At 37.5% G+C, this 25454-nt stretch overlaps 1 protein-coding gene across 2 annotated transcripts in view; it reads right to left on the reverse strand.

The window, feature by feature from the left end:
* Positions 1–492: 492 nt before the first annotated feature.
* Positions 493–25454, reverse strand: part of FSTL4 (follistatin like 4) — a 454388-nt gene continuing 429426 nt past the window's right edge. Inside the window, exons 9-16 of one of the 2 annotated variants that reach the window (XM_032211287.1) lie at positions 23464–23625; positions 21878–22012; positions 20046–20072; positions 8802–8920; positions 7803–7952; positions 6424–6531; positions 4936–5045; positions 493–1195 (exon numbers count right to left, since the gene is read on the reverse strand). In XM_032211287.1, coding sequence (XP_032067178.1) covers positions 493–1195; positions 4936–5045; positions 6424–6531; positions 7803–7952; positions 8802–8920; positions 20046–20072; positions 21878–22012; positions 23464–23625 — 1514 coding nt within the window. The remainder of the gene's footprint in view (positions 1196–4935; positions 5046–6423; positions 6532–7802; positions 7953–8801; positions 8921–20045; positions 20073–21877; positions 22013–23463; positions 23626–25454) is intronic. The other variant, XM_032211288.1, reaches the window with a different exon arrangement.

Below are 25454 nucleotides of genomic sequence, written 5' to 3' on the forward strand. Positions count from 1 at the left end.
GAATAGCTCTATAAAGTCTAAATTCCTCCAGCTCTTCCATCCTTGTAAAAATAAAATATCTAAGTGACAGGGTTGATCTCATGCCACATGGCACAATGTTGTATACAAAATGTTATGTTGGAGTAACAGAATGAAAACCGATTGCCTAGAGAGAACCGAAAGATTGATCAGGCTTTCAAGATAAAAGTGAGGCTCTGTAGGATGTCACTTATCGCATCTCAGGTGAATCATTCCTTTCCCAGGGTATATCCCATACATTAAGTCATTAAATCCGACTCAACATAAATTCCTAGTACAACCAATTCCAATTATCAGATCATACCCTATTTGCAATAGGCCAGTCTTCTACTGTGAAATGTATACCAGTTTCCCCCCTCAGTGTAAAAATATACAATGCTACTGCATATATATTTTTTCGCTGCAGTTAAATGTTCAATCAGTCCTTTTTTTTTTTCCTGAAAGTTCTGGTTTCTTTTTCCTTTTGTATATTTTTCATACATCTCCTACCCAGACTACTGTGTTGCCCTTCTTGATTCCTGAAACTTCACAGCGTAATGTATTTTGTCTGCCATTAATTATAAAGAGTGAACTCTTTGCTGGTGTTAGAAGGTATTGACCAAATAATCCACTGTCTTGGATAATTCTGTTGTAGCTGTTCCAGGGCCAGTCTTTAGGTCTGATAGGGTCTTTTAAGTTCTTCAAGAGGTCCATTTTCCCTGTCGACAACTCAATAAAAAGCACATCTGTTTGCAAATGTGAAGAAGCATAAATATAATACTGATTGGCTTCAGTGAAAGAGGATTGGAATGTCAGATGAGATATGTGCATAGAGGTTTGTAAATCATAAATCAACTTGATTTCTCCTTGGACAGTTATGGCCTGGACTCTGATCCTCCTACTCTCTTCATCTGCACTGACCAAATAACGTCCATCTGGAGAGATGTAGGGAGTACCTGATACATCATCATTGGGACCAATAACAGAATCTGTAACACTGTCAATGATAAGTTGCAGAATTCTCGGGATGGACTTGTTTGCTTTGCACTGCACAAAGAAATAACCTCCCAGGTGAGTGTAGGCCATGGCTTGGGGCAGGCAGCTGTAGTTTCCAAAGCTGATAGTTTTGATAGGAGCCATGGTTTCCAGATCAATTTTGTGAACAGCAGCCTTTGACTTATTGAAGATGAAACCAAACCTGTAAATAAAAGGCAAAACATGGTATAACTAATTATGCACTTTAAGAAACATGGTTCCATTCAGGAGTGAACAACTTTATGGTGCCCACGTGCTCAAAACCAACATTCGTTAAAAAAAAAAAACCTTTATAGCACACAATTTTGAGGTGAAATGCCAAACTTCAGTCTCAGGTATGAGACACTATGGCCCACCTTCCAAAAATTTGGAGTGAACATCATAAACAGTGAGTGATGTGAGCACAGAAATTAGACACCATGAACAATAAATTAATTTCAAATATTTAGTATGACCACTGCCACATCTTTAATAATGTCTCATCTGTCACAGTGAAAATTTGATGAAAACTCTGCAGAAGCTTTGGGCAACCCCCAATTCTGGAGCCTCATCTTACCCAACCTTGCTTAGATCAAATGTCACACTGTATTTTGATCACAGAAAGGAATGAAGCAAAGAAATTTTACCTTGTTTAATGCCACACAGAGCTTAATTCTGAGCTGCAATAGAATATATTTAGTTGGACACACAGAGATATTCATGGAAGAAAGACATTAAAGGTGAAATAGCACACTGTCAGGTTTTGTACTATGGAATAAATGGATTCTGTGCTTTCAAGATTTCAAGAGAGTGAAATGGTGAAATGCCCGAGGACATTTTTGGGTAATAGCGGAAGATCATTGCTTCTAGCATTTGCTTTAAGTCTCTTCCTGGAAAAAAAATAGCATTATCCTTCTGATTACTGCTTTTCAGTGTCTTGATGTATGTTTCCATTGCATAAAGATTTTTAAATATATCAGACTAACATAAACCAGACCTCAATAAGTGATACAGAAAACTATTTTTTTCAAGATATGTAAGTCTTTTCTCAGTGTTCTCATTGGTAGCATAGACATTTGAAATCAAAGGGTTTACTAAATCTACATCCATTGCAAAATATAAATGTCTATATAGAAGAACTAGCTGGGGACACATATGATGGTAGATTTTTTTGGGGGGGAGGGGGAGATGACCATATATCCTGGTACCCTTTAAACCCATCCTTCCTTTGCAGAAAATGCTTATTAAACAGAATGAGGTGGAAGAGTGCTAGAAGAGTTGAAGAAACATTAAATGGTGCAATCTGTCTTGAATTGAAAAAATGGTATCTCCCATTGTGACTTAAATTAATAGAAAATGTACTACATGGATGGTCCCTCCACCTGGAGAAATCAAAATAATAAGATTATGGTATTTGGACTACCAAATCTGGATGACCACAAAGGCCAGATATATAGCAGCATTAATTTGGAATGGGTTTTTGTAATTTCTCAATCCCAAGCTATAGTTTGTGATTTTTCTCCCCAGATCCTAATGTTCCAATACTTTTGATTGAAAACCATATTTCTGACAGTTCTAGCACATAGAAACTTATTCTTTCTCCAAATAATAATCATTATTGTAAACAACAAAGAGTTTTGGGATTGTGGTGGATAGTGTATAATTATGTGTTTGTGTGTATGTGTAAACAGAAAAAAATAGAGTTGAAGGCTGCACAATATCATGCATAAAAATCCATTCCTTAAGAAAAACAGTTTTATATTCTCTGATCCTACAAATAACCCTGGGATTTAGTTTGTCTTGCCTCAATTACAAATTAAAAAAGAAATCTAGTGTAGAAAATGAAAATGGTTTGTGGCTAAGGAGTAATAAGATTATGCCTGCTGTTCCTTTGTATCAGGATGCATTGAAGTGCATTTTAAAGAAAAAATACTTTGTTTAAAGATCATCTATGCTTACAAAAATGTAAGGCTGCAGTATAAACCAGTGGTAACTTTAAGATACATAGATTTCAACTTCTTTCCTCAAGGCTGACTGGGGAATTCTGGGAGTTGAGGTTTACATACCTAAAAGCTGCCAAGTTTGAGAAACATGGGTCTAAAAAGACATCTGGTAGTCAGATTTATCTGCTCATGGAGATTTCATAGGAGACATACCCACGGTTACATTGACAGGTGAATGAGACAGATCAATGATGCACCTGCTGTTATTAAATAAGCATTCAAGCATTTTCTGTACATTCCCTCCATTTCTTTCCTCTGGGTGGCTAGATTTTGTTGTTGTTGTTCAAACCCAGATTTTGAACATTACTAATTATGATTTCCTCAAGGAGGCAGCTTCAAAAATCATCAATTTATATTGACATCAATACTTTTATCATTCCTTATGAGATAATAAGATACAGGACAGGGATTCTTCCAAGCTCCACCACCTGTCTTAGCTGACTCTAGCTCATTACATTTTTGGACCTTAAATCATTGGTTGCTAAATCATTGTTTGAGTTGACATGCAAATGTGTGCGAACTTCTTGAAAACTTGAAATCTAAATTGAAAAATTGAAGATAGGCTCTCAAGATCACTTGGGATTGGTGTTACTCTAACAGCATCCCATGGTAAGCTCCCTGCCTGAGCTGTGGGATGCCATCTCAAGGCTGACTGTGGAATTTTCCAGGCTTATAATCATGAAGGACTTCAATGTGCTCTCCCTGGGAGTAGCCTTGGCAGCACCTCGGGAGTTCATGGCCACCATGGTAGTTATGGGCCTATTCCAAGTCATTCATGGTCTGACTTGAAACATACAAGACATGCTTTTCTTATCAGAGCAGTGGCAAGAAGGGAAAGCTACCTTTTTTCATGGTCAGATAACAAATCTGTTCATGTTCAAACTCTATTTATTAAATTTACATTACTCCTTTCCTCCAAGACCTCAGGGTAATTGACCTAGGGATTCCATTTCAGGTTATCCCCACTATAGCAATCCTGTGATATGATTTGGATGGTGGTGGTGGTGGTAGTGGTGGTGGCAGCAGGTCGAAGTTATCTAGCCAATTTACATGACTCAGGTTTGCTGAGCTTTATTCCAACAATTTAATTACTGCAAAACCCCACATCACCTAGATTATGCCTGGAATCCCATTGCAATTCTATGGATCTCTATTATTGTGATTTTATTTTGGTTTTACCTTAATTTAATATTTTATTTTATTATATTGTCCACATATTTTGTTATATATATCTCTACTGTATGTATGTTCTCCATCCATCCATCCATCCATCCAACAACTTACATACAATTTATATATTGTATGTACGTTTATATGTAACAAAATAGATTTTGTATGATGCTTTATTTAATTTGAATTTGTATATCAGTGATTGCATGATCTCTGTAGATATCATATGCTAATTAAAATTAAAATAAACATATAGAATTGGAATATTAGTATACATATGTGTATCTGTATACATATATAAATGATAATAATTTATATGTCACCATTGCCTGTGCAAATGTATATTACTATTTAAAGCAAACATATACAATTTCTGAAATTAAAACAAAGCATAGTTTTTTCCCCTTCATTAAAACAAATAACAACACAAATAGTGTTGCATTGTCATGGCAAACTTTTGGCAACTCACTGGAAATGATTCTGCATATTGTACAATCAATTGGCTTCATAAATATTGATGATATTGCTTTATGACTAGATCAGGGTTTTCCCAATGACTGCTCCATTGCTTCTTGGGGTCCATTCTGTCTGCCTGATCTCATATCCTATTTTTATACTGTCAAGAGGCTTTACAGAAGATGTTATGTCTTGTTCATGACTTTTTTTTTGCAAGAGTACAAAATCAAAGCACTATTATCTTTGACTCAGAAGAATTGTTAGACCAAAGGTACAGCTGTTAGAGAACTCTTACCTGATGTGATTGATAATCAGATTTGTAGATGGAATAAAATAATCATCCATTCCAGTCAGGTGGGTACCAATGATCTGCTGGTTCTCTCCTGTACTTGCTTCTGATATTACCTACCATGAACAAACAAACATTGGCCACTGATAGGAGCAAGAAAGGAAGTACTGAAATAAATATCTAGAACAGGGGTGTCAAGGCCCATGGCTCAGATCTGGCCTGCAGGGTACTTAGATCTGGCCTGTGGGGCTACCCTGGAAACAGCAAAGGACCGGTCCCGTGGTGCTTCTGCCAGCGAAAACAGGCTCCCAAGCTCTGTTTTCGGCTGCCACGGCCTTTGTGCCATGATCATTTGCATACAGAGATGACTTGGTCACTATTACAATGGGTAGACAGAGAATGAAGGTATCATTAGTTATAAGAACAAGCAACACAGGTCCATAGGTTTCTATGAGCATAATTGGAAGGCTTTGAGTAGGGCTTATACTAGAATTGTGTAGGGACATCTTTATTTCTGTCTCTACAGAGCTGGAAGGTAATCTACACTTACAGAATCTTGTCTTTCTAGAATCCCTTTTTTGTTTTGTTTATTTCAATAATGCAAATTACAATACCTAGGGAACTGGCAAAAATAAGAATATTCATACAAAGCATGTTCTGTGTAGCAAAGAAAAACAGTTTGGTAAGATTCAAGCTTATTTAAGCTTCTCCAAGAGACCCAGTACATTTGGGAGGTGGAAATCAATTCCATAACCCTGAATTCTTTAAATTTGGTGTCTTTTATGATGGCTTTCAATCCACAACTAGACTGTGGCACAAGGGAAGGATGATGGGTTTTCTCGATGGAGAAAATGAAAAGAAATAAGAGGAAGAAAATAACTCAAAATAAAAGAAATAAAAGGAGAGAACTTATGTTTAGGATAACTCTAAAACTAACTGCTAATAATTAAAAGTGATGTCTGATAAAATGATGATAAGAAGAATGGGTGGTGGACTTCTATGATCCCATTATGCTTGAAGGATTGATTTTGATCTAGTGGAGATCTTGCAAACAAGATAAAGAAAGAGATTGCTAATTCTTCTTTCCTTCATCATCTCCTCGCCCCCACCTCCAGAATCTATTCTGGGGAATCATCTCCTCCAAAACTAAGGAGAATGAAGCAAGAGGCTGAAGAAGAGAACAACTCAACAAAAAGCATTTTCTCTTGCTCTTTCATTAAGTGACAATTCTTGGAGATCCAAAACTTCTCAGTGATGTTGAATATCACTGTGATATTCACCTAGTGACACTGAAATTGTCAGTACCTTTCAACGAGCATGTTTCTGTCTGTCAGTCCTGTTTTCAGACTGCTCAAAATAAAACAGGAGGAGCAGAGGAGGGTGCAAAATTGGTATGCAAATGAACAATTACATTTCTATTTTTAAAATCCTATTTATAGAAAACTATAAATACACATTGGAATACAATACACATTAAACTCATTGGAAATGTACCTGTAATGTTGGATGGGATTTCTTCATATTCCCCCAGCTAAGTATCCATATTTGGTCATGTGATTTATCATAATGTAACTTCACTGGCAGAGGATCAACATCCAGAGACTTCAAAGAAACAACAAAACAACAACAAAAACCAATTGTGTTAGTTCTTTTTCATGAAGAGGGAATGCAGTCTCTGAATCTGGAAACTAGCGCAGTTATCAAACTGCGAATGAGAATTGCTGGACATCTTTTCCATTTTCTATTAAAATTAGACAACATAAGACTACCATTTCTACTGTAAATACCCTGTAGAAGACCTCATGGCCTATTGAGACCTGGTCCTTATATTAGTAGTACTAATGTCATCTATGATATCATCCTGCAGATGGTCCTCCAACATCATTGTTACATATGCAATTTCACGCCATTGGTATCAACAGAAAACCTAAGTCTAGTGGCTTTTCTCCATACAGAGTTCATTACATCCAACAATGAGGAGCTTTGGAACGTCCCCTGCACTGTAAAGTGCTTCCTATTTTCTCAAAGCTTTTCTTTCTTTCTTTCTTGAATATATATATTTGTTTTCTGTATATATATATGTGCGTGCGCGCGCGTGCACGCACACACACACATATATATATGATGAAAGATATATGTATATATATAAACACACACACTCATGTGAAAAAGAAAGTATGCCTTCTTTGTGTTCTACAGTTTTATACATCAGGACACAGTAAAAATCATCTGATCCTTAGCGTTTTTTAATTGTAGGTGAAACCTCAGATGAAGAAAACACATCATATATTACACCATGTCATGATGAAAATCAATGGAATGGAATGACTATTTGGAAGTTAATGTTACTAATTTCAGTGCATATGAAGTCATTCCTGTGGAAAACCTTATTATTGGTTTCCATTGTACTCAACTGGATCTATTTTAAGCAAGGGTGATGTGGAAAGATCAGGCTTCACGTGCTACATATATTTTTACAACAGGATAGAACCTTGATGTACTTATACATTAGATATGGTCACATACATACAGTGTTATATTGAATATTGGTACAAGAAAATAATTTCAGTCAGCAAATCCTGAGAATCGTACATGCATATGTTCATTGATTTTTTTTAGAACCCATTAGAAGAGTGCAGTAGAAAATGATCCTTTTTCTACTGGCCATTTTATCTTGTCTGTAATAGAAGCCTTGTCATTTTTATAACAAGCCGCAAATAGGGGTTTCCCCCCTCAACAAACAGACCAAGCAGTAGACTGTAAGCCATAGTTAAGGCAGTAGCTAGAATTTCCTCAGGGAAACAGCAAAATTCTTTGCACTGTGAAGGCTATTTTCCCCATCTTAAAACAACTAGTTGTCACTGTAAGATTACCTGAATGATTTTCTGTGTCTGAATATCAAGGACCATTATTCTATTCCACTTAGGCTGAGTAACATAAATATATTTGTCTCTAACATTGACAGCAGAAGCCCAGAGGCAAGACTGAACAACTTCACCTTCAAGAGTAGGACAGATATCTGCCTGAAATAAAAAGAGGAATAGAGTTTGAATCTCTGTCAAATGTATTCACAAAGAGGGAATCCTCCCTCCCCAAACCTCAGGATGTTAAGTAAAAATTATGCACTTGTTTAAGTACAGAAATGTTCTTGCTTGTACTAGAAACAGCCTTGTGCTCTTTAGTATGCAATACTTTGAATTTTATTTTATTTATTATTTAGATGCATAATCCACCTTGTTTCCCCAAAACGCAAAGCATCTCTCTCCAGCATGAACATTAACTTTCAGATTGGATCTGCATTCAAAATTGCATTTTCTATCACCAAATGCAATGTATCATATCAACAAACAAGTGCCAAACTCATCTTTGTACTTTTTTAGTCATACACATTTGTATAACTTGTTCTCCCTTTTCATAATTCAATTAGGTTCAGGTTTCTCAATTAAATGAGGCTCAAATTAGGCTCATGTTTCTCAGTCTGTGGCTTGAAACCTGATAAATTTGGTCCGCCAGAGGGATTCCACCTTAGATCAAATTGGGGGAAGGTTGTCACAATATTTTTTTTAAAAAAAATCCCTTGATGTGGCTTGCACAGGAAAGAAGGGACACTGTTAAAAATTCATTTTGTGATTGCTCCTTTTACAAATCATTACAGTACCATAAAATTTGCAAATTCATCTAGTATATAGATTAAGATTTAATTATTAAAACTAAGAAGTGAATTTATTTCCTCAACACATCATCAAGGAATGTTGTTTATAGGGGATATATATCATTTATGTTAGAAGCCACCATATCTACAGAATTTAAGAATCCCTGAATTAGATCAACATTATCAATACTCTGAATATTAATCATAATCCCAGACTTACATAACTGGCAAACACTTTCTCATTTGGTTTGATATGTCTCTGGATCTCACAGTCAGTTGGCTGAATTATTGTGATTCCATCCTCAGAAAAGACATAGAACATGCTTCCCACACTGAGCCCTTGAAGAAAAAAAGCAGAACAAAAAGAGCAAGGGAAGAAAAGTCATATTTCCTATGTCCAAAAGCAAAATGAAAGCCAAACCAGAAAAGGAAAGTACTAACAAAGAAAGGCTGGAAGGAAAAGGAAAAACACCTAAAAATTAGGATGCTTTTGGTGCATTCACAAAATTAAAGTTCATATCACAAGTACGGCTTCAAGGTGTGGGAAAAGAGGTATAGGTAGACCCAAAAATGTTTTGCCTTGGTGGTATCAGTCAAAACTTCAAATAAGGAACTGGGGTAATGGGTCTATTGATCAGACAAACAGATTAACAATAGCAATAGCAGTTAGACTTATATACCGCTTCATAGGGCTTTCAGCCCTCTCTAAGCGGTTTACAGAGTCAGCATATTGCCCCCAACAATCCGGGTCCTCATTTTACCCATCTCGGAAGGATGGAAGGCTGAGTCAACCTTGAGCCGGTGAGATTTGAACCGCTGAACTGCAGATAGCAGTCAGCTGAAGTGGCCTGCAGTACTGCACTCTAACCACTGCGCCACCTCGGCTCTGATTTCCTTCTTTTACATGAAAAAAGGGACCTCTAACCATTTTGGTGTTTTAGAAAAATGCCTCAAAGGCAGGAATTCTATAATGGATTGCACATAGTTCCAAACTGAAGCAATGCGTGTTATCTATGGGTTTCAGGGAATATTTTGTTTGGTGTCCAATAGCCTTTGGGGATCGGTCAGTTCTCATAGCCGCCAAAGCAAAGACATTTTTGAAATTTTGCAAACTCTAATTCACAAATATGGAACCTTTTAGCATTGCAACAGCACTCATCTGTGAAAACTGGGGCATTCCAGAAGTTTGAGAAAAATAATTTGTCAATGAGCTGCTAGTAAAAAGATTGCATTCTACATTTGTGCTTCATCAGAATGTCCCATGACTTAGGCAGAGGACTTCATTTTCCATTACATGCAGAAGCAGTAATAAATACATTGTATGCTGTATTGAGCAGCTTTTCCATCATTTTTCAGCAATCCAATCAATACACATGATCAGAGTACAGATTTATACTGGCTGTTTTCTAATGGCTACTGTCATTCCAAGTGATATTGATAGTGTACTTATCTGCCAAACATCCATAGTTCTGTTGTGGTCAAATTTTGTTTTACTACTTTTTTGTTGTTTTTTTTGCATGGAATGTACATATATATTAATTTAAAATATCAGCTGTTGTAGATAGTAATTCTGCTTCAGCTAGTGATCTCCAAGTCCTGTTCAGACTAGAAATGTTCTGGAGTAGATCACATGCTTCCAGGACTGGACATTAATCCAGTTTAGGTTAATCACTGTCACTCCCAATTATTTCAAGGAGAGATAATTCAAATCATACTATTACTACAACTGAGAGTACATTGTCAGAATCAGAGACAGTTTAATAATTTTAAAAGGCCTTTGATTGGGATAATTGCTTTAAAAAAAAAAGAATAGTTCCAGATAATACTTATTTTCTTGGTTAATGGATGTGAACTTGCAGAAAAATAGAGCAAAGAAACACAATGGTACCCGGATTATTCAATCTTATGATGTTTCAGCCTCCTAGTTATATCACAGAAATACCCCAGTAAAGGCATCAAAATGGGTCTAGAAGAATGAAGCTTAGATGTGATGCTGGAGTGCAGAACCATGCATTTCTGAAAGCATAGATAATGCCTGGCAGCTTTAATTCCTGTGGATCAGTTAAAGACTCTTTGGCCCAAAGTTTCTTAGATAACAGTTCATTACTGAGAAACTTTTCCGTTCCCATTCAACAAGAATTTAAATATGCACATTTGGAAGGTGGAGTTTGGCCTCTGATGAAATGAGTGCACATTTCTGCAGGTATATAAAATTGGGAGATTTTTAATCAAATTGTAACAATCATGCAGTAATTTATGTGTAATTGAGAATTATGAATAGTTCATGCATGCTGACTTCCTATTCTGCATGACTGTTTTTATAAAAATACACGATCCACATTCTGGATTTGATATGTCACATTCTTAAAACAGTTGCTAATGGTAATATCAAGAATGTATTTAATGTTGTTTATGTATTAGTGATGCAAACACACATTCATAATACATTTTCTATTAGAATACTGCATATTGTTGTCTGAATTCCATGAGAGCCAGTGTTTCAATTGGTAAAAATTATGTCTACTTTTATAAAGTACAGTATTTTGTTTCAATGAACAGAGTTTAGCTCCAAATGGGCTTTTAGAATTCTTCATTTCACATAGCATTCTCTTCCAAGGAACATCCTTGTTTCTTTCTCTCCCCTCCCCCATTTGAAATATCTATTGAATTGATTTCAAAGAAAGATAATGTAACCCCATGACTGAATAAGTTTTCTCCCAGGGATATTAACCTGCAATACAGCAGAGCATTATAAACAAAGAATGGTTCTCACAATCTTTTTGCAGATGAGCAAAATTTAATTTTCTCCTATCATTATATCTATAATCTGGCTGTCTTTTCATTATTTGCAGTCTGATTGTCTTGTCCTCTTTCTGAAAAACCCATGCCAGCAAATTTTAAAATTCAGGAATAAACTGACATAGCAACTCAGAAGGCACTGCAACGTTTGTTGCCATCATCTATGATGTTATATTTATTTAAAATTAATCTGAAAACTGCCTTTCTGATTTTCTCAGCATTTTATAATAGACATTTTATATGTCTACTTGTCTGTTTGCTATTTCTCTACTTAATCATGTGTGGCTATTCCTACTTTCATATCATGAGAGATGAATGAGGACATTAGAGAACTGAAAGAAGAAAGGAGGGGGGGGGGAGTTCCCGTAGGCCCAAGCTGCTGCTTCTTGAACTCAAGAGCCAAGCTGAAAACTGTAGGAGATCCTGAAAGTGTAATATCTTGTGTTTTCTTTATTGCAAAGTGCATTCTACTGTTATAGCACTATTACTGATGTCTTTAATAACAGTTCTAAACAACCTAAGAAGCCTTATGATGCTAAGGGCTAAAGGAAACATCCTTTCATCACAGGGTGCAATCAATATGGATTATTTCAGTAATATAGCAGGATGTCAAGCTGTTTATAGGTCTGCCAAAGGTCTAGAAAGTTAGCCATGAACTCATTTGGTCATAATCAGCATTTGTTAAGTTAAAAGTTAAACAAGAATTCCCATGCTGAATTCCCCCCAAAAATAAGACTCCCTGAAATAAGCACTTGGCCTTATTTTTAAGAGGTCTTATTACTTTTGAGGTGCAGGAGGCGGTGAATGTAGTCACCTCATGGCTACTGCTGTGTTGTAATATTTTTGGGGAGGGCTTATTATCCGGGGAGGTCTTATTTTCAGGGAAACAGGGTATGTATGTATCAGGGGTGGGTTCCTGCTGGTTCTAACCAGTTCGGTAGAAGAGCTTCCAGAAATCTACCATACTGGTTAGAAGAGGTTCATCACGGAGTGCCTTCCCCCCCTCACTCCGTTGCTGCTATCGAGCGGTAGCTTGTGTGGCACGGCCAGCCTCCTAGGACCTCCCCAAATGTGCCTAGGAGGCGTGGCCACCAGCAAAGCATGGGGCATTCCAGGGTGCCCCTGACCCCCACTGGTTCCCCACCTCCCTTCCCAGTGAAATCCCTTGTGCCTGGCTCCTGCTGAGCTCTGGTAAGGAGGAGAGGAGCCTTTGGGGAGTGAAGAGGAGGAGGAGAGAGGAGGAGGTGCTCTTCCCCACGTGGTCCTCCGTGCTCTGGGAAGCCATGAAAGTGACTGGGGAGCGCCGAGAACCTTCCTGCCTCCGCTGGACTTCGCACGCTCCTCGCGACTGCAATAGACATCCAGAAGTGGAGGGAGCTGTTGGTCTGGAAGCCCACACCACATTAGCCACACTTCTGGATGTCTATTGCAGTCATGAGGAGCGCACGGAGAAGAGCGCACAGTGGAGTGGAGGAAGGAAGGTTCTCGGCGCTCCCCAGTCACTTTCACAGCTTCCCAGAGCTCCGAGAACCTTCCTGCCTCTGCTGGACTTCTCCGCGCTTCCTAGCGAGTGAGGGAAGGAGGAAGGGAGGATCAGGCTGCATGATCCTCACTTGCTCGCTCACCCGCTGGGCTGCCACAGTGCGGCTCTGGCTACCTTCCGCACCTGGCAGCTGTGGCGATGTCATCAAGACAAAGTCCAGGAGCACCGAGAACCTGCTGGACTTCGTCTTGATGACATCACTGCAACTGCTGGGCACAGAAGAACAGAGGTAGCCAGAGCGGTGCCGAGGCAGCCCGGCGGGAGAGCCAGTGAGTGAGGGATGATCAGGCTGCCTGATCCTCATTCGCTCACCCACCGGGCTGCCTCGGCACGGCTCTGGCTACCTCCGTCCTTCTGCGCCTGGCAGCTGTGGTGACATCATCAAGACAAAGTCCAGCGGAGGCAGAAAGGTTCTCGGTGCTCCTGGAGAAGAGCGTGAAGCTTCTATGCTTAATTTTATGTTAGGGTTATTAGCTTTATATAAACTTGTTTGAGATGGGTGGCCATAGAAATTGAAAAATAAATAAATAAACATTAGGTTTATATTACTTTCTCTGATTGGACTCTTTTGGACTTTCATGTTATGTCTGCCTTGTTCACTAATGTAACTCAAGGCTCCAGCCAGGTCTGATTTAAATCTGTGGTGCCTAACTTTGGAAACTTTAAGATGTGTGGACTTCAACTCCCGGGAATGCTAGCTGGGAAATTCTAGGAGTTGAAGTTCACCAGTTTTAAAATGCCAAGGTTGGACACCCCTGGTTTAAAGTGAAAAAAGGGGGATCAGAGCACAGCAGTGCTTTCAAAGATACTTCCCTGTATTGTCTGTGCACAATTTGAAGAAAATCTCTTTCCAAAGGGAGATTTATAGCCTCCTGAGAAGCTGCTTGAAGTTCACACAGGAGAGGGTAAGCATTTCTCTTGAGAAAGAGCTTTTCTCCCAATGTGGTGGGACAATAATAAATGGAACAGGATTTCCAGCAGCTGCCTTTTGGTTTTTTCCCGCCACATTTTGATGGGCAACTGTTTTTTCAACCTCCTCTTGTTGTGAAAGGGAAGAAGTCGCCTTGTTTTTAATTTTGGACTGAGACTAAAACTGTGTGGATCTTGATTGGAATGTAGGTAGAGTCCTTGACTTACGACCATTTGTTTTATGACTGTTTGCTTGTACTGAATAAAGGGGATGTATCATTTTTCACACTTATGACCATTGCAGAATCCTTGTAGTTACCTGATAAAATTCAGACACTTGGCAAGTGGCATGTATTTATTATGGTCATGTTGTCCTGGAGTCATGTGATCACATCTTGCAAGCAAAGTCAATCTGGGGAAGCCAGATTCACTTAGCAACTTTGTCTAGAAAGGTTGTAAAATGGAGCTAAACCAGGGGTCCTCAAACGGTGGCTCATGGGCCAGATACAGCCTGCTGAAGCCATTAATCTGGCCCGCTTGGGACCATGAGGTGGTCCCCACTTGCCCTCTGGAGGTTGAGGAGGCCAAAAAAAGGATGCATGGACCTGTTTTTGGATGGCAGAGTGGCACTGGAGGCCAAAAATGAGACACACAGAGGCCTCCGCCGCTTCTAAGCCTGCCAGCCAGGCCACCTTACCTGCTGCCTGGTCGCCTGCCTGCTCCTTGCATCCATCGCATAGGAGAGCTGCTGATTCTGCCTACTGGTAAGTGACCCAGTTTTTTTCCTTTATGCTTTTAATGTTTTTTTTTAATTTTATTTATTGTGTCTAGAATACAGAAATAAACACAAAATCTTGCAAAGCTACCTTGCACCAACCTGGCCTACCCATAGAAAAGCAGCCACTTTGAGACACATAACATTTATAACATTTTTTTTGCTTTTCTATGGGCAGGCCAGGTTGGTGCAAGGCAGCTTTGCCAGATTTTGTGTGTTTCTGTGTGATACCTGGTTGTTTAGGTAATTGTGGTTCCTGGTTCTGTGAGCTTCCTGGCACTGTCCTTTATAATTTCCCACAATGTCTTGATGGTTTTTATTCCAATGGCTTTGTCTTTCCTGTCCTTAGGGTTATGGAAAAAAACTGGTTTCATCTGCAGTCTTTTGGCGGGAAATTGTTATTTTTTTGGTGTTTTCCTGGCACTGTTATAGTTTGTGTCTGTGGGTGTGTAATGTCCCGTAGTTATCTACACATTAATAATGATCAAGTACTAATAATATTTCCTTATACATTTTAGTGATCTTTCCTTACATAACACAGGTCTGCAAAAAAAAATTTTCAAGAGTTGTTTTGGTTATTCCACGTAATCTTTATGTTTTTTGGTGCGCTGAATCCGAAAATGACCTCCATGTTGTCCATAGGACATCACATTTCCTGACAATTTAGGTAACTACGTTAAATAAGGCAATTCCTCAAAATAAATGGAAATAAATTTATAAAATTAAAGTTTCATTACAATATTTTCATGAAAATTCTTTTTTGAACTGAAATGAGCTCACCCACACACACTAAACTCGATTCTTCTTCCTTGTGAGGCTCCTCTTGGTGCATTTACACTTGTGAGTAGCATCTGGAATGTCTCTCTGAAGCATCCAACAGTAGTCTGCCATCATTGTAATGCTCTATTTTCCCTGGTATCTCCTTTCCATCTCTTTATTGTCTTGGTGGAATCGTTCATCTTGTTCCTCACTCATAGCTCCCAAAGTTTCAGGAAAGTAGTCAAGGTGGGACTGGAGAAAATGCACTTTCAAAACTCATCAGTTTGAAAGCTTGAAATGCTTTCAGCATTCTTCCGACAATCTTTTTGTAGTGAGGACCTTTGTTATTGCCTAAAAATTTCTGTACGACTTCTTTAAATGCAATCCACCCTTCTTTTTGAGGATCTGTCATGGTATTGACAAACTCTTGATCAACTATGGGCCTTCTAATGTCTGGTCCGATGAACACACCGTCCTTCAATTTTGCCTCCGACAATCATGGAAACTTGGTGACCAAGTATTTGACGCATTCTCTATCTCTTGGAAGTGATTTTACAAATTGCTTCATCAATCCCAATTTTATGTGGAGAGGTGGTAGAAGAACTTTATGGGAAGGTACCAAAGTTTCTTGGAGGACATTCTTTTCACCGACTGTTAGCACCCTCGGCTGCCGACTCTTCTTGGTCCAGTGATTTTGTCGGTCTCGACTGTTCCATAGATATAGAAAACAAAGGTATTTGGTATACCCAGCTTGTTGACCGAGCAGCATGCACAAGACCTTCAAGTCCCCACACACTTGCCAACCATGGTCTTCTATTTAAGTTTATGAAGAACCAATTCCAAGTTCTTGTAGGTTTCCTCAAGTGTACAGAATGATCTATAGGTATGGAAGCGTAAAAAACCGTTGTGAAGTAAAACTGCTTTGAGACTTCTTTTTGAAAATTCTATAAAAAGACGCCATTGTTCTGAATCATATTGGATTTTAAATTGACCCATTAGACCTTCGACATTGATGCAATAAACTAACTTGTCTTCCTGGGCAAAGTAAGGAATGAACTCCTTTTCACGATGCCTGAACCATGAAGATGACACTCCTGGCAACAATAAATTCCTGCTTTTCAGCCTTGATCCAAGTAACTCAGTGGCATTTTGGAAAGATTCAAGTCTCTTACCAAATCATTCATCTCCTCCTGAGAAAGCAATTTTGGTGTGGTATCATCTTTAGAGTCAGAACTTGATTCGTCATCTGGTTCAGGTATGACTTTACCTTCATCGGAGCTAGGAATCTCTTCCAAGGTAGCAGGGGGCTTGGGTACTGGTATATCTGTGCCATGGGGGATGGGACGAATTGCTGAGTGAAGATTGGGGTATAAAATGGAATGCTTCCATTTGGAATTAAACCCTTTCGCATCATATGAACAAAAGTAACAGTCACCACTATGGTTCTTTTGCTCTAGCCATATCATAGGAATACCATAACGGAAAGATTTTTTCTTACCCTTGAACCAGTTTTGGAGGTCCTCAACACACCGTTTGCACACTTTATGAGGCACCCAAACTTTATCTTGATCTCCAATTTTTAGTCCAAAGTATGCAAAGTATACTTTTTTCACAAAGTCTGTAATATTCTACTGTTGCTTCAACACTGTATATTCACCACAGATGAAACAGAAACTGTCTGGCGAATTAATACACTTTTGCAGAGCCATAACATAATGGTTGAAGAATGACAAGCTAACATGGATTGCAATGAAAAAGCGTGAACAGCCTAGAACCAAGAAACTGATGATGATTCGTGCACAAGTGTGGCATGCAGGAGAGAGCAGCTCTGTGTCTGTACACGAGATGTCACAGTGCTGGCCACGCCCACTACACTGACCAGAGATGCTGCTATCTGCCCTGTGTCTCCCTCCCACTGGATTCTTCAGGAAAGATTAACCCCTTCTACCATTAGAAGCACAGACTTAAAACTTGCTTAGCTGACCATCAGATTTACAGTGCTATACTTTTTTTACATAACTCGGACAAACCCTTTAAGATTTTTTTGGCATTTTATATCTTAAATGCACTTATATGAATTAATTAATAGTAATTTGGACTTTAAATTTGGTTAAAAACCCATAATATAAAAAAATACCAAAATTTTTAAAAAATTGATAAATTTGAAGACAATTTTGGATGTTGTGGCAAATCATGACGTGTACGAGTTTTTCCAATATTTTATTTGTTTTCAGCACACCAAAATACATGGAAATTAGATGAAAATAATCAAACAGCTTTTTAGTCGCAGACCTGTGATTGGTGTTTTCTTTCATACTTTTAGATTTCTAATTTCTGTTTCTGTTAGTTAGCAATTGATAAAACAAATCTCACATGAAAAAGTATTCGAAGCCTTCTTGATTTTAATTGTCAATTTATTCATTCCTGCACATTTTAATATTTATTCATTTTCAGATCTTTGTTTTTCCACTGTTGTGCAAACTTAATTCCAGCAGCTGTTAACATGTGTAAAATTAAATATATATTGTATTCCCTTTGAAATGCCCAACCAAATATTACTGGTTTTAAATCCATATCTTACTTTACCATTGCTTCTGACACCACTAACTCTTGAATAGCTACTTGGTCTGTTCTAAGTACTGAACCTAATTCATATATTCCTGTTTTTTGAACTGAGGAATAAATTTCAGAAAAAGAAATCTGTATTGCTCTACCTATGACATTCATTCTTTATCTAACTTCTTAGATGAAAAACTATATCTTTCCTGTTTGTTGGGGGACATCCTTTCTGAAAACACTGTACATTGTTGGGTGAAAATAGAGGTCCCTTCTGTTACCTGTAGTGTAGTCCTCAGTTTACAACCACAACTGAGTCCAATATTGTTTTATTTCTTCTGTAGTTAGTATTATTTAACAGGATGAAGAGGCAACAGAGTATGACCGCTAGAACAGTCATCTTTCCTATGTAAGTAGCTGTTTTACTGCTTTGTGTGCTTGTTTCATCCTTAATATAGTAGTGCAAGCAATTAAAGTCTTTTTTCTGTATCTCTTTGTGCAGGCCATTCATTGGAGCAAGGTGGTCAGTTGGTGACTTCAACACACAAAAGGACAGTAATCTTCCTTTTCTATTATTTTGTGTGCTGGTTTCATCCTAATGCAGTGCATGCACTGAAAGAGTTCATTTCTGTGTTTCTTCTTTGTGCAGGCCATTCATTGGAGTCAGTGATATTGAAGATTGGCAAGAACAGTCATCTTCCTTCTGTAAGTAACTCTTTTATTGTTTTGTGTATTTATTTTAATCTTATTTAAGTAGTAAGTACACAAAATAATAAATTTCCTTTTTTATATCTTTTTGTAGATTATCCATTGGGGCAAAGAATTCAGTGACATTGTCTTGGCCACTCCCACCTGGTCACATGACTGCCAAGCGACTCCCATCCAGCCACATGACTGCCAAGCCACTCCCATCCGGTTACATGACTGCCAAGCCACTTCCACCCCATCACATGGCCAGCAAGCCACTCCCACAAAGCAGGCCATACCCACAGAAGAGGTTCCAATTTTTTTTGAAACCCACCACTAGTATGTATATATGTATGTATGTATGTATGTATGTGTGTGTATACACACACACATACATGCATATACACATTTATAAATAAAATTATAATTTGATACATGGATGAATGTGTAGCTTGTATTTTCATATAATATCTTTAAATCTGAAATGTCAGCATCCATGACCCTATCCTGTCATGTCATGTTGTGTCATGTCATGTGCTATCCCATCCTGTCCTATCCTGTCCCGTCCTGTCCCGTCCCATCCCATCCCATCCTACCCTTTCCTTGCCTTCCCTACCTTTCCCTTCCCTTTTTGCAAATGACCTAATGTTTGCTTTCCAAAGAAACATTTCATAGTGACTGTTTTATTTTGCAACCTCATATATTTTTCAAGCATGATAGTGTGGAATAAGGCCAGGATTGGATGCCTTCCAATCCTATTGTGAGATGTTATAAAGAATATTTGAATCTTGAAAATGTTTGATTGTTTAAAGCTGTGTACAAGAACTGAATGCATAACTACCAAATAAGCAGACATGGATAGTAAGCAATGTTCTGTTTTGCTTAAAGAAATGAGTGCAGCCACTTTCCCCGCCTGTACAGGGTATTGATGAAATATGGCACTGAAGAATGTGGCTTAATTAAATAATCTATACAAACACAATTATGGAGCAAGAATGACAGGGACTGGTTGCTACAGTTTATAGGTCAAAAATAAATATTATTCTGCTAATAGTGATGATAATATGTTTAAACACTTGTGGAAGATCTAATATAGTCTTCCCAACCTAGATGCTTTTCAGAGGGGTGAATTTCAACTCCCAGAATATTTAATAATGACTACGTAGTTGAAGAATTCTGAGAGTGTAAGTCCATATAGCTAGAAAATGTCCAGGTGGGACAAGACTGGCCTGGTCCATCATATCAGGCACCCTTTGAAAAATGCATATTACTGTATTCATATTGTTCCAATTATGCAATTGGTTTGGCTGTGCCTTAAACTGAGATTGGCCAACATTGCTAACACTAGTGAAAGATCAGTGGAGAATGGTTCCTTATGGATTTATTAAAGCAGACAAGCACATTATCACTACAACAAGACAATGTTACTGCAGTACCTTCCTCTCGCCACAGTATGTTTGCAACTGCAGCATCAGAGAAATGGGAGAGCCAGAAAATGGAAACAAAAAACAATGTCAACATTTCATTGTAGCAGTTAAATGACGTTAATACTATTTTGTTCTTTTCTTACACAATAGCAATTTCTGTAATAAATGACTGCATTTTTCCAGAGAAATGAGATTGTTGGAGGGAACCTCACCAATTTTGAATTTCTGTGTTAGAATTCCAGACACCTCCCCCCTCTCCTCCCAGTCAAAGTATTTGTACATAGGAGAACCATCACATTCACCAAAGATTTTTGCCTGCATAAGGGTGGTAATCTTTGAGACAACTCACTGTAATCATATAGAGCAGGTGTACCAACCACAATCATATCCAGGCTATATATAACTCCCCATAGGTCAAAAATAAATATTATCCTGGTAATAGTGATGACAATTTGTTTCAACTCTCTATAATGGTTTTTTAAATGTGGAAGATATAATACAATCCTCCCAACCTAGATGTTCTTCAGTCTTGATTAGTTTGGTACATGTTGGCCAGCTTGCTACAAGTATTTCCTCTCAGCACAATCCCACTATTTTATGTAAACTAGAATATCTAATGTAGTGGCTATCTTATAGCCAATGCACTCCTGGCCTGTTCAAGCTATGGACTTTAGAGCTATTCTGCCATCCAACGTAAGATGACAACATTTTGTTTGTCAGTGAAAGCAAATTATTTAGGCAGATGTATTCAATTCCAATTTTCTCCTGTTGATTTTGTTGTGATATACACACCGGAATTAATGCCATACATTTTTACACTTATCTGTAAAATAGGTATTTTTTTTAAAGTTATGCGTAAATTGGCCTTTAAGGAATTTGTCACAGACAATGTCACCTAGCAATTTGCATGAATGATGAAGGTAACAAAAGCAATCCAAATAGGACAGATAGCTTCAACTGCCATTGTTACTTTTATCTAAAGAAAATGAATGTTAACCTGAGTAATGCCTTAAAAGTAGATGTTGGAACTATTATTTTCTACCATGTATACTGTATCTCATAGTTTCATATTCCAGAACATAGTTTTGCAGATAAGTTATGACTTCGGATACATAATTATGAACTAGAGGGTTTATTATATCTTATTGTCTTTCCAACCTGAATGGGACAACACTTCAAATCATGAATTGTAGTTTAATTAGTGAATGTGAAGTGAGGCAATGGGTCTCATAGTCATGAGCTGAAAAGAGCAAAGGCTACTGGGAAGACAAATGAGGCTAACGCAACCCTGCTGCTGTTAACTACTATTATTGGATTTAGTTAATTAAATTAATTTAGATTTAATTTCATTTAATGCAACGTTCTTTAGCCTGATACCTAAAGTGATTGAAATTACAATTTTCATAATTTTGAAGCACTTTGGCAAAAAACCAATGCTAGATGGCAATTCAAAAAGAATAGCTTGGAAAGATCTCCAAAGACAATCTGCTGAATCAATCCATTTTTAACTGGTCTTTGGGGAGGGTTTCTCAAGATTATATTCTTCTTCATATACCATATACAGTTTCAGAAATGAATTTGAGAGCATTATGTTCAAGGACTTCTGGAATTTTTACCTTACTAATGATAACTATAGAAATTTCCATAACTTAAAAATCTACAGATAAGAAACTATCAAGTTTTGTAAATATTTCTTATTTCTAGTGATCAATGTGAACTAGACAATCATTAGACCTCAGTATGTGGTCCTTTATGCAAGCAAAATCCAATTTGGTTCAAATCACTCAAGTCCATCAAATGAGGATATATAATTAGAAAGTAGATATATAAATTAAACTTACGGGTTTTTCTTGCTGAATCTTCAATGAAGAGAGATGAAATGTCCTCATCTACCCCCACTTCATTTTTAGCAATGCAAGTATAGGCACCTGTATCTTCATATCGAACACTGTTGATATGAAGTTCACTTCCATTTGCTGCAGCACCATCAAAAGAAATGCATAAAGAGTTGGAAATGCAAAAGGTTGCAGAACCTGAGCAATTGTCAGGATGCTCTCCTGAGCACATTAATTTGCTGGAGAGCTCTGATGAAATTAAAGAGATTATTGGCCGGTCTCAGAATGATTTTGTTGTCCAATATTTTTTGAGGTGAGATGGTCTACAGAAGGAAAATTCTGGATATCCTGCAGATATCCATACTGATATCTTATGTCAGAATAAGGAAAGGACAAGTGAAAAATACATCCATACAGTTAACATTTCTGAACTTCTATGAATCCTTTTTTTGAAAATGGCATTTTTACAGATATGCGTATTTTACAGATTATGAGTATGTGATATATAAAAGTGGCAGTTGTGGGGGAATGGTGAAATTTGATTGAAATATACTTTGTATTTCATTTTTCCCTTTTATGGGCAATCTTTGACCCTCAAGCAGTATGCAGACCACAGATTATCTGTTGTAGATACTACAGCTCCATCCCTGAACCCCCTGGTAATTCCCCAACTGCTTAATAAGCAGACTTTGCTCGAAAGTATTCAGGAAAGTAAATTGTTAGAGGATGATATTAGGGCTCTTGGTAGTCTAAGAGAAAGTACCATGTTCCATTATAACAGCACCTCTGGCAATGGAAAATCCTCTTCCTCTCATTGATTCTTTGCTTTCTTTATCCTACAATATTTGTAAATCATCTCAATCCTGTAAATTTGTGAGTGATGTACAGGTAATTTTTTTTTAAAAAAAACCTTACAAAAATATACCAAGAAAAATCTAATATAAGAATGCTTGCTCACAATCAGTCAAAGCTGATATTGGAATGGATTCTTGATGTAATATTCTAATGCTATGTCATCTTTTTCTTGCTTTAGGTTGCTACTTTCCAAGTACTAATGAAGTATAATACCTTCTTTCATAGCCATGCAGTTTTCTTTGTACCATTATGCAAGTGGTTTGCTATGATGTTCTTCCAGATTCCCCCCCACCCCATATTGCTTATAAACCAGATATTTCTTAGTGGTTTCCCATCCAAATAAAATTATTAACTTCTGAAAATGACAGCTAGGTGTGTCCATCAGTGAAAACATTCTATTGATCTTAAGTATATTGCTGAAAACCCTACTGACTCTGTTCAAAATGGCTAATTTGCAATGATCAGCAATAGAATCACTCAACTGATAATGGATAAAAAGAATTGAATACTGTCTTCTAATTCTCTAACAAAAGAGAAGTGCATAATATACATAGAACCATTTAAAAAAGAGCTGCAGTAAATCAACAAACAATATAGGGCCAGTCATATGAATAGCACAAAGGTAAAGTCATAATTAGATGACATAAGATCACATATTAGTAAAAAAAAAAAAGAAAAAGAAAAATCCTTGCGACTCTGCCAATGATAGTCAAATCTCACATTCTTTTTACCCTTACCTAAAATAAGGAGCTGCTTGGATAATTTTGGCATGATAGCCATGCCATTCTTTAGCCAGGACATTTTGGGATTTGGAATGCCTTCTGCATGGCATTTGAGGCTTGCTGATACTCCTGGTTCTTGTGCCTGACTTTCAGGATAGACACGGATCACTGGTGGCACTATGGGAAGAAGAAACAGGAACTGATTACTTTAAATTACATTAAATTAAGCTTTGCAGCTCTTTAGACACTGTATACAGAGTCAATTCAGATGTCTTGTACAATTGCATATTTCTTCCAAGGGATGGATTGCTCCTAACCTGAGCAATGGTGAGTGAGAAAGTAAGCACTGGAGGTGAAGCTCTTCATTTCCTGTCATTTATCTCTTAAAGTTGCATACACATGGACCACACTGATTTTGTACTAACGTAGTAAATCTATCCATCCACCCCCACCTCCTCATCCATCCATCCATCCATCCATCCATCCAATTATCTTCCTCTCTCTCTCTTGATTTTATATGAAATCACTATCTGGACAAATGAAAACTCTTTTTTCATCAGTTTTATACTTTTGATTGCAAGTGCAGATGGCTTTATAATAAAAACAAGCCAATAATCAATGCAAAGACAGATTGAGTTAATATACTATATATAGTATATTGGACATTATTAAATTCTGATGCTGGTGTTTAAAAAGTAATTCTTTTCTGGGAAGCACACTTAATACAAATCTAATTATGTTTTACCTCAAAGACTTGAAAAGAGGCTACCTCCTGCCAAATGGAATTAAACCATCCTGAGTTCTGGTATTAAAAACTGGAAGCAAATGCTATTATTGTTCAAACCAACATAATGTAATCAAATTCTCTTTTAGAAAATGAAAAATAAAAATAAGCTATCTGCCAAAACATTAGACTATTCTACATTTTCTTGCTGGTTGCATAGTCTAATATGAGATATTATCAACCATTAAATATATGAATATTTAATATATCCAGGCTTCAGAAATCTGAATGGCTACTAGATTGCAGCCAAGAATTTGAGTTTTGTACCATTTTTCTACTATTTCATTGATTGTTCCCCCCCCCCATTATGTGCCATCAAATCTTTGTCAACTCTTAGCAACCACATAGAAACCAGCTAACAGTCCCTAAATGCAACTCAAATCTGATAAACCGCAGATCCCCCCTCTTGTCAGTCCAACTACTTTGCTTACTTTAGAGGGGAAATCATTCTGAAACATTTCACAGAGGAGAATGTTAATTCACAATGACTGTGCCTATGCATAGAGGGAGCGAGGAAAGAAAGGAAGGAAGGTCCTACTGCGTCACTGCTAAAGGGAATATCTGCCAAACTGGACAGAAAATTTTCTGCAGAATAGTGTTTAGCAAATGGCTATTCCTTGGCCATCAAACCGAGTTTTGAAACTTGAGAAGCCGCTTAATCTCACTCCTAATTTCCAAAAGCCCTAGTACTTTTGGGTGAAAAACCATTAGTTCGGACTTGTGTCAAGCTCTATCTAGGATTTTTCTTGGTGAATCGTTCCCCAAGTTCTGGATCTCTTCTGATCTCAGATTTTTCCTTTCTTGTTTACTTCCAGATTAGTTGTTCTATAAATCCCTTCATCCTATTTATGATTACAAATGCACAAAACATAATATATGCCAGGTCCAGACTGTTTAGGAATTCAATATAAGTAGAAGCATTTTGAATTAATTAACTCAAATTCCTTTAAATCTTGGTATTTTCTGTTTAGTGTATTGTTAACCAAGTTGTCATTTCTTTCAAGGTTTTTCAAGGGCTGTCCTATACATAAAATATCATATTAATACAATTGGCAAAGCATGAATCTCTTTTGTTGTTGTTTTGACATCTTTGTGGCCAAATTGGGAAAATGACTGCTTTTGAGGTCACTGGCTCTCTAATGAAAAAACCTGGATCTAGTACATCCCCAAGCTATGTATCTTTTAATTAGCTGAAATGGATGATATTTCTAATAGAAGTGTC

Source organism: Thamnophis elegans, chromosome 2, assembly GCF_009769535.1.
Source record: "Thamnophis elegans isolate rThaEle1 chromosome 2, rThaEle1.pri, whole genome shotgun sequence".
NCBI lineage: Eukaryota > Metazoa > Chordata > Lepidosauria > Squamata > Colubridae > Thamnophis > Thamnophis elegans.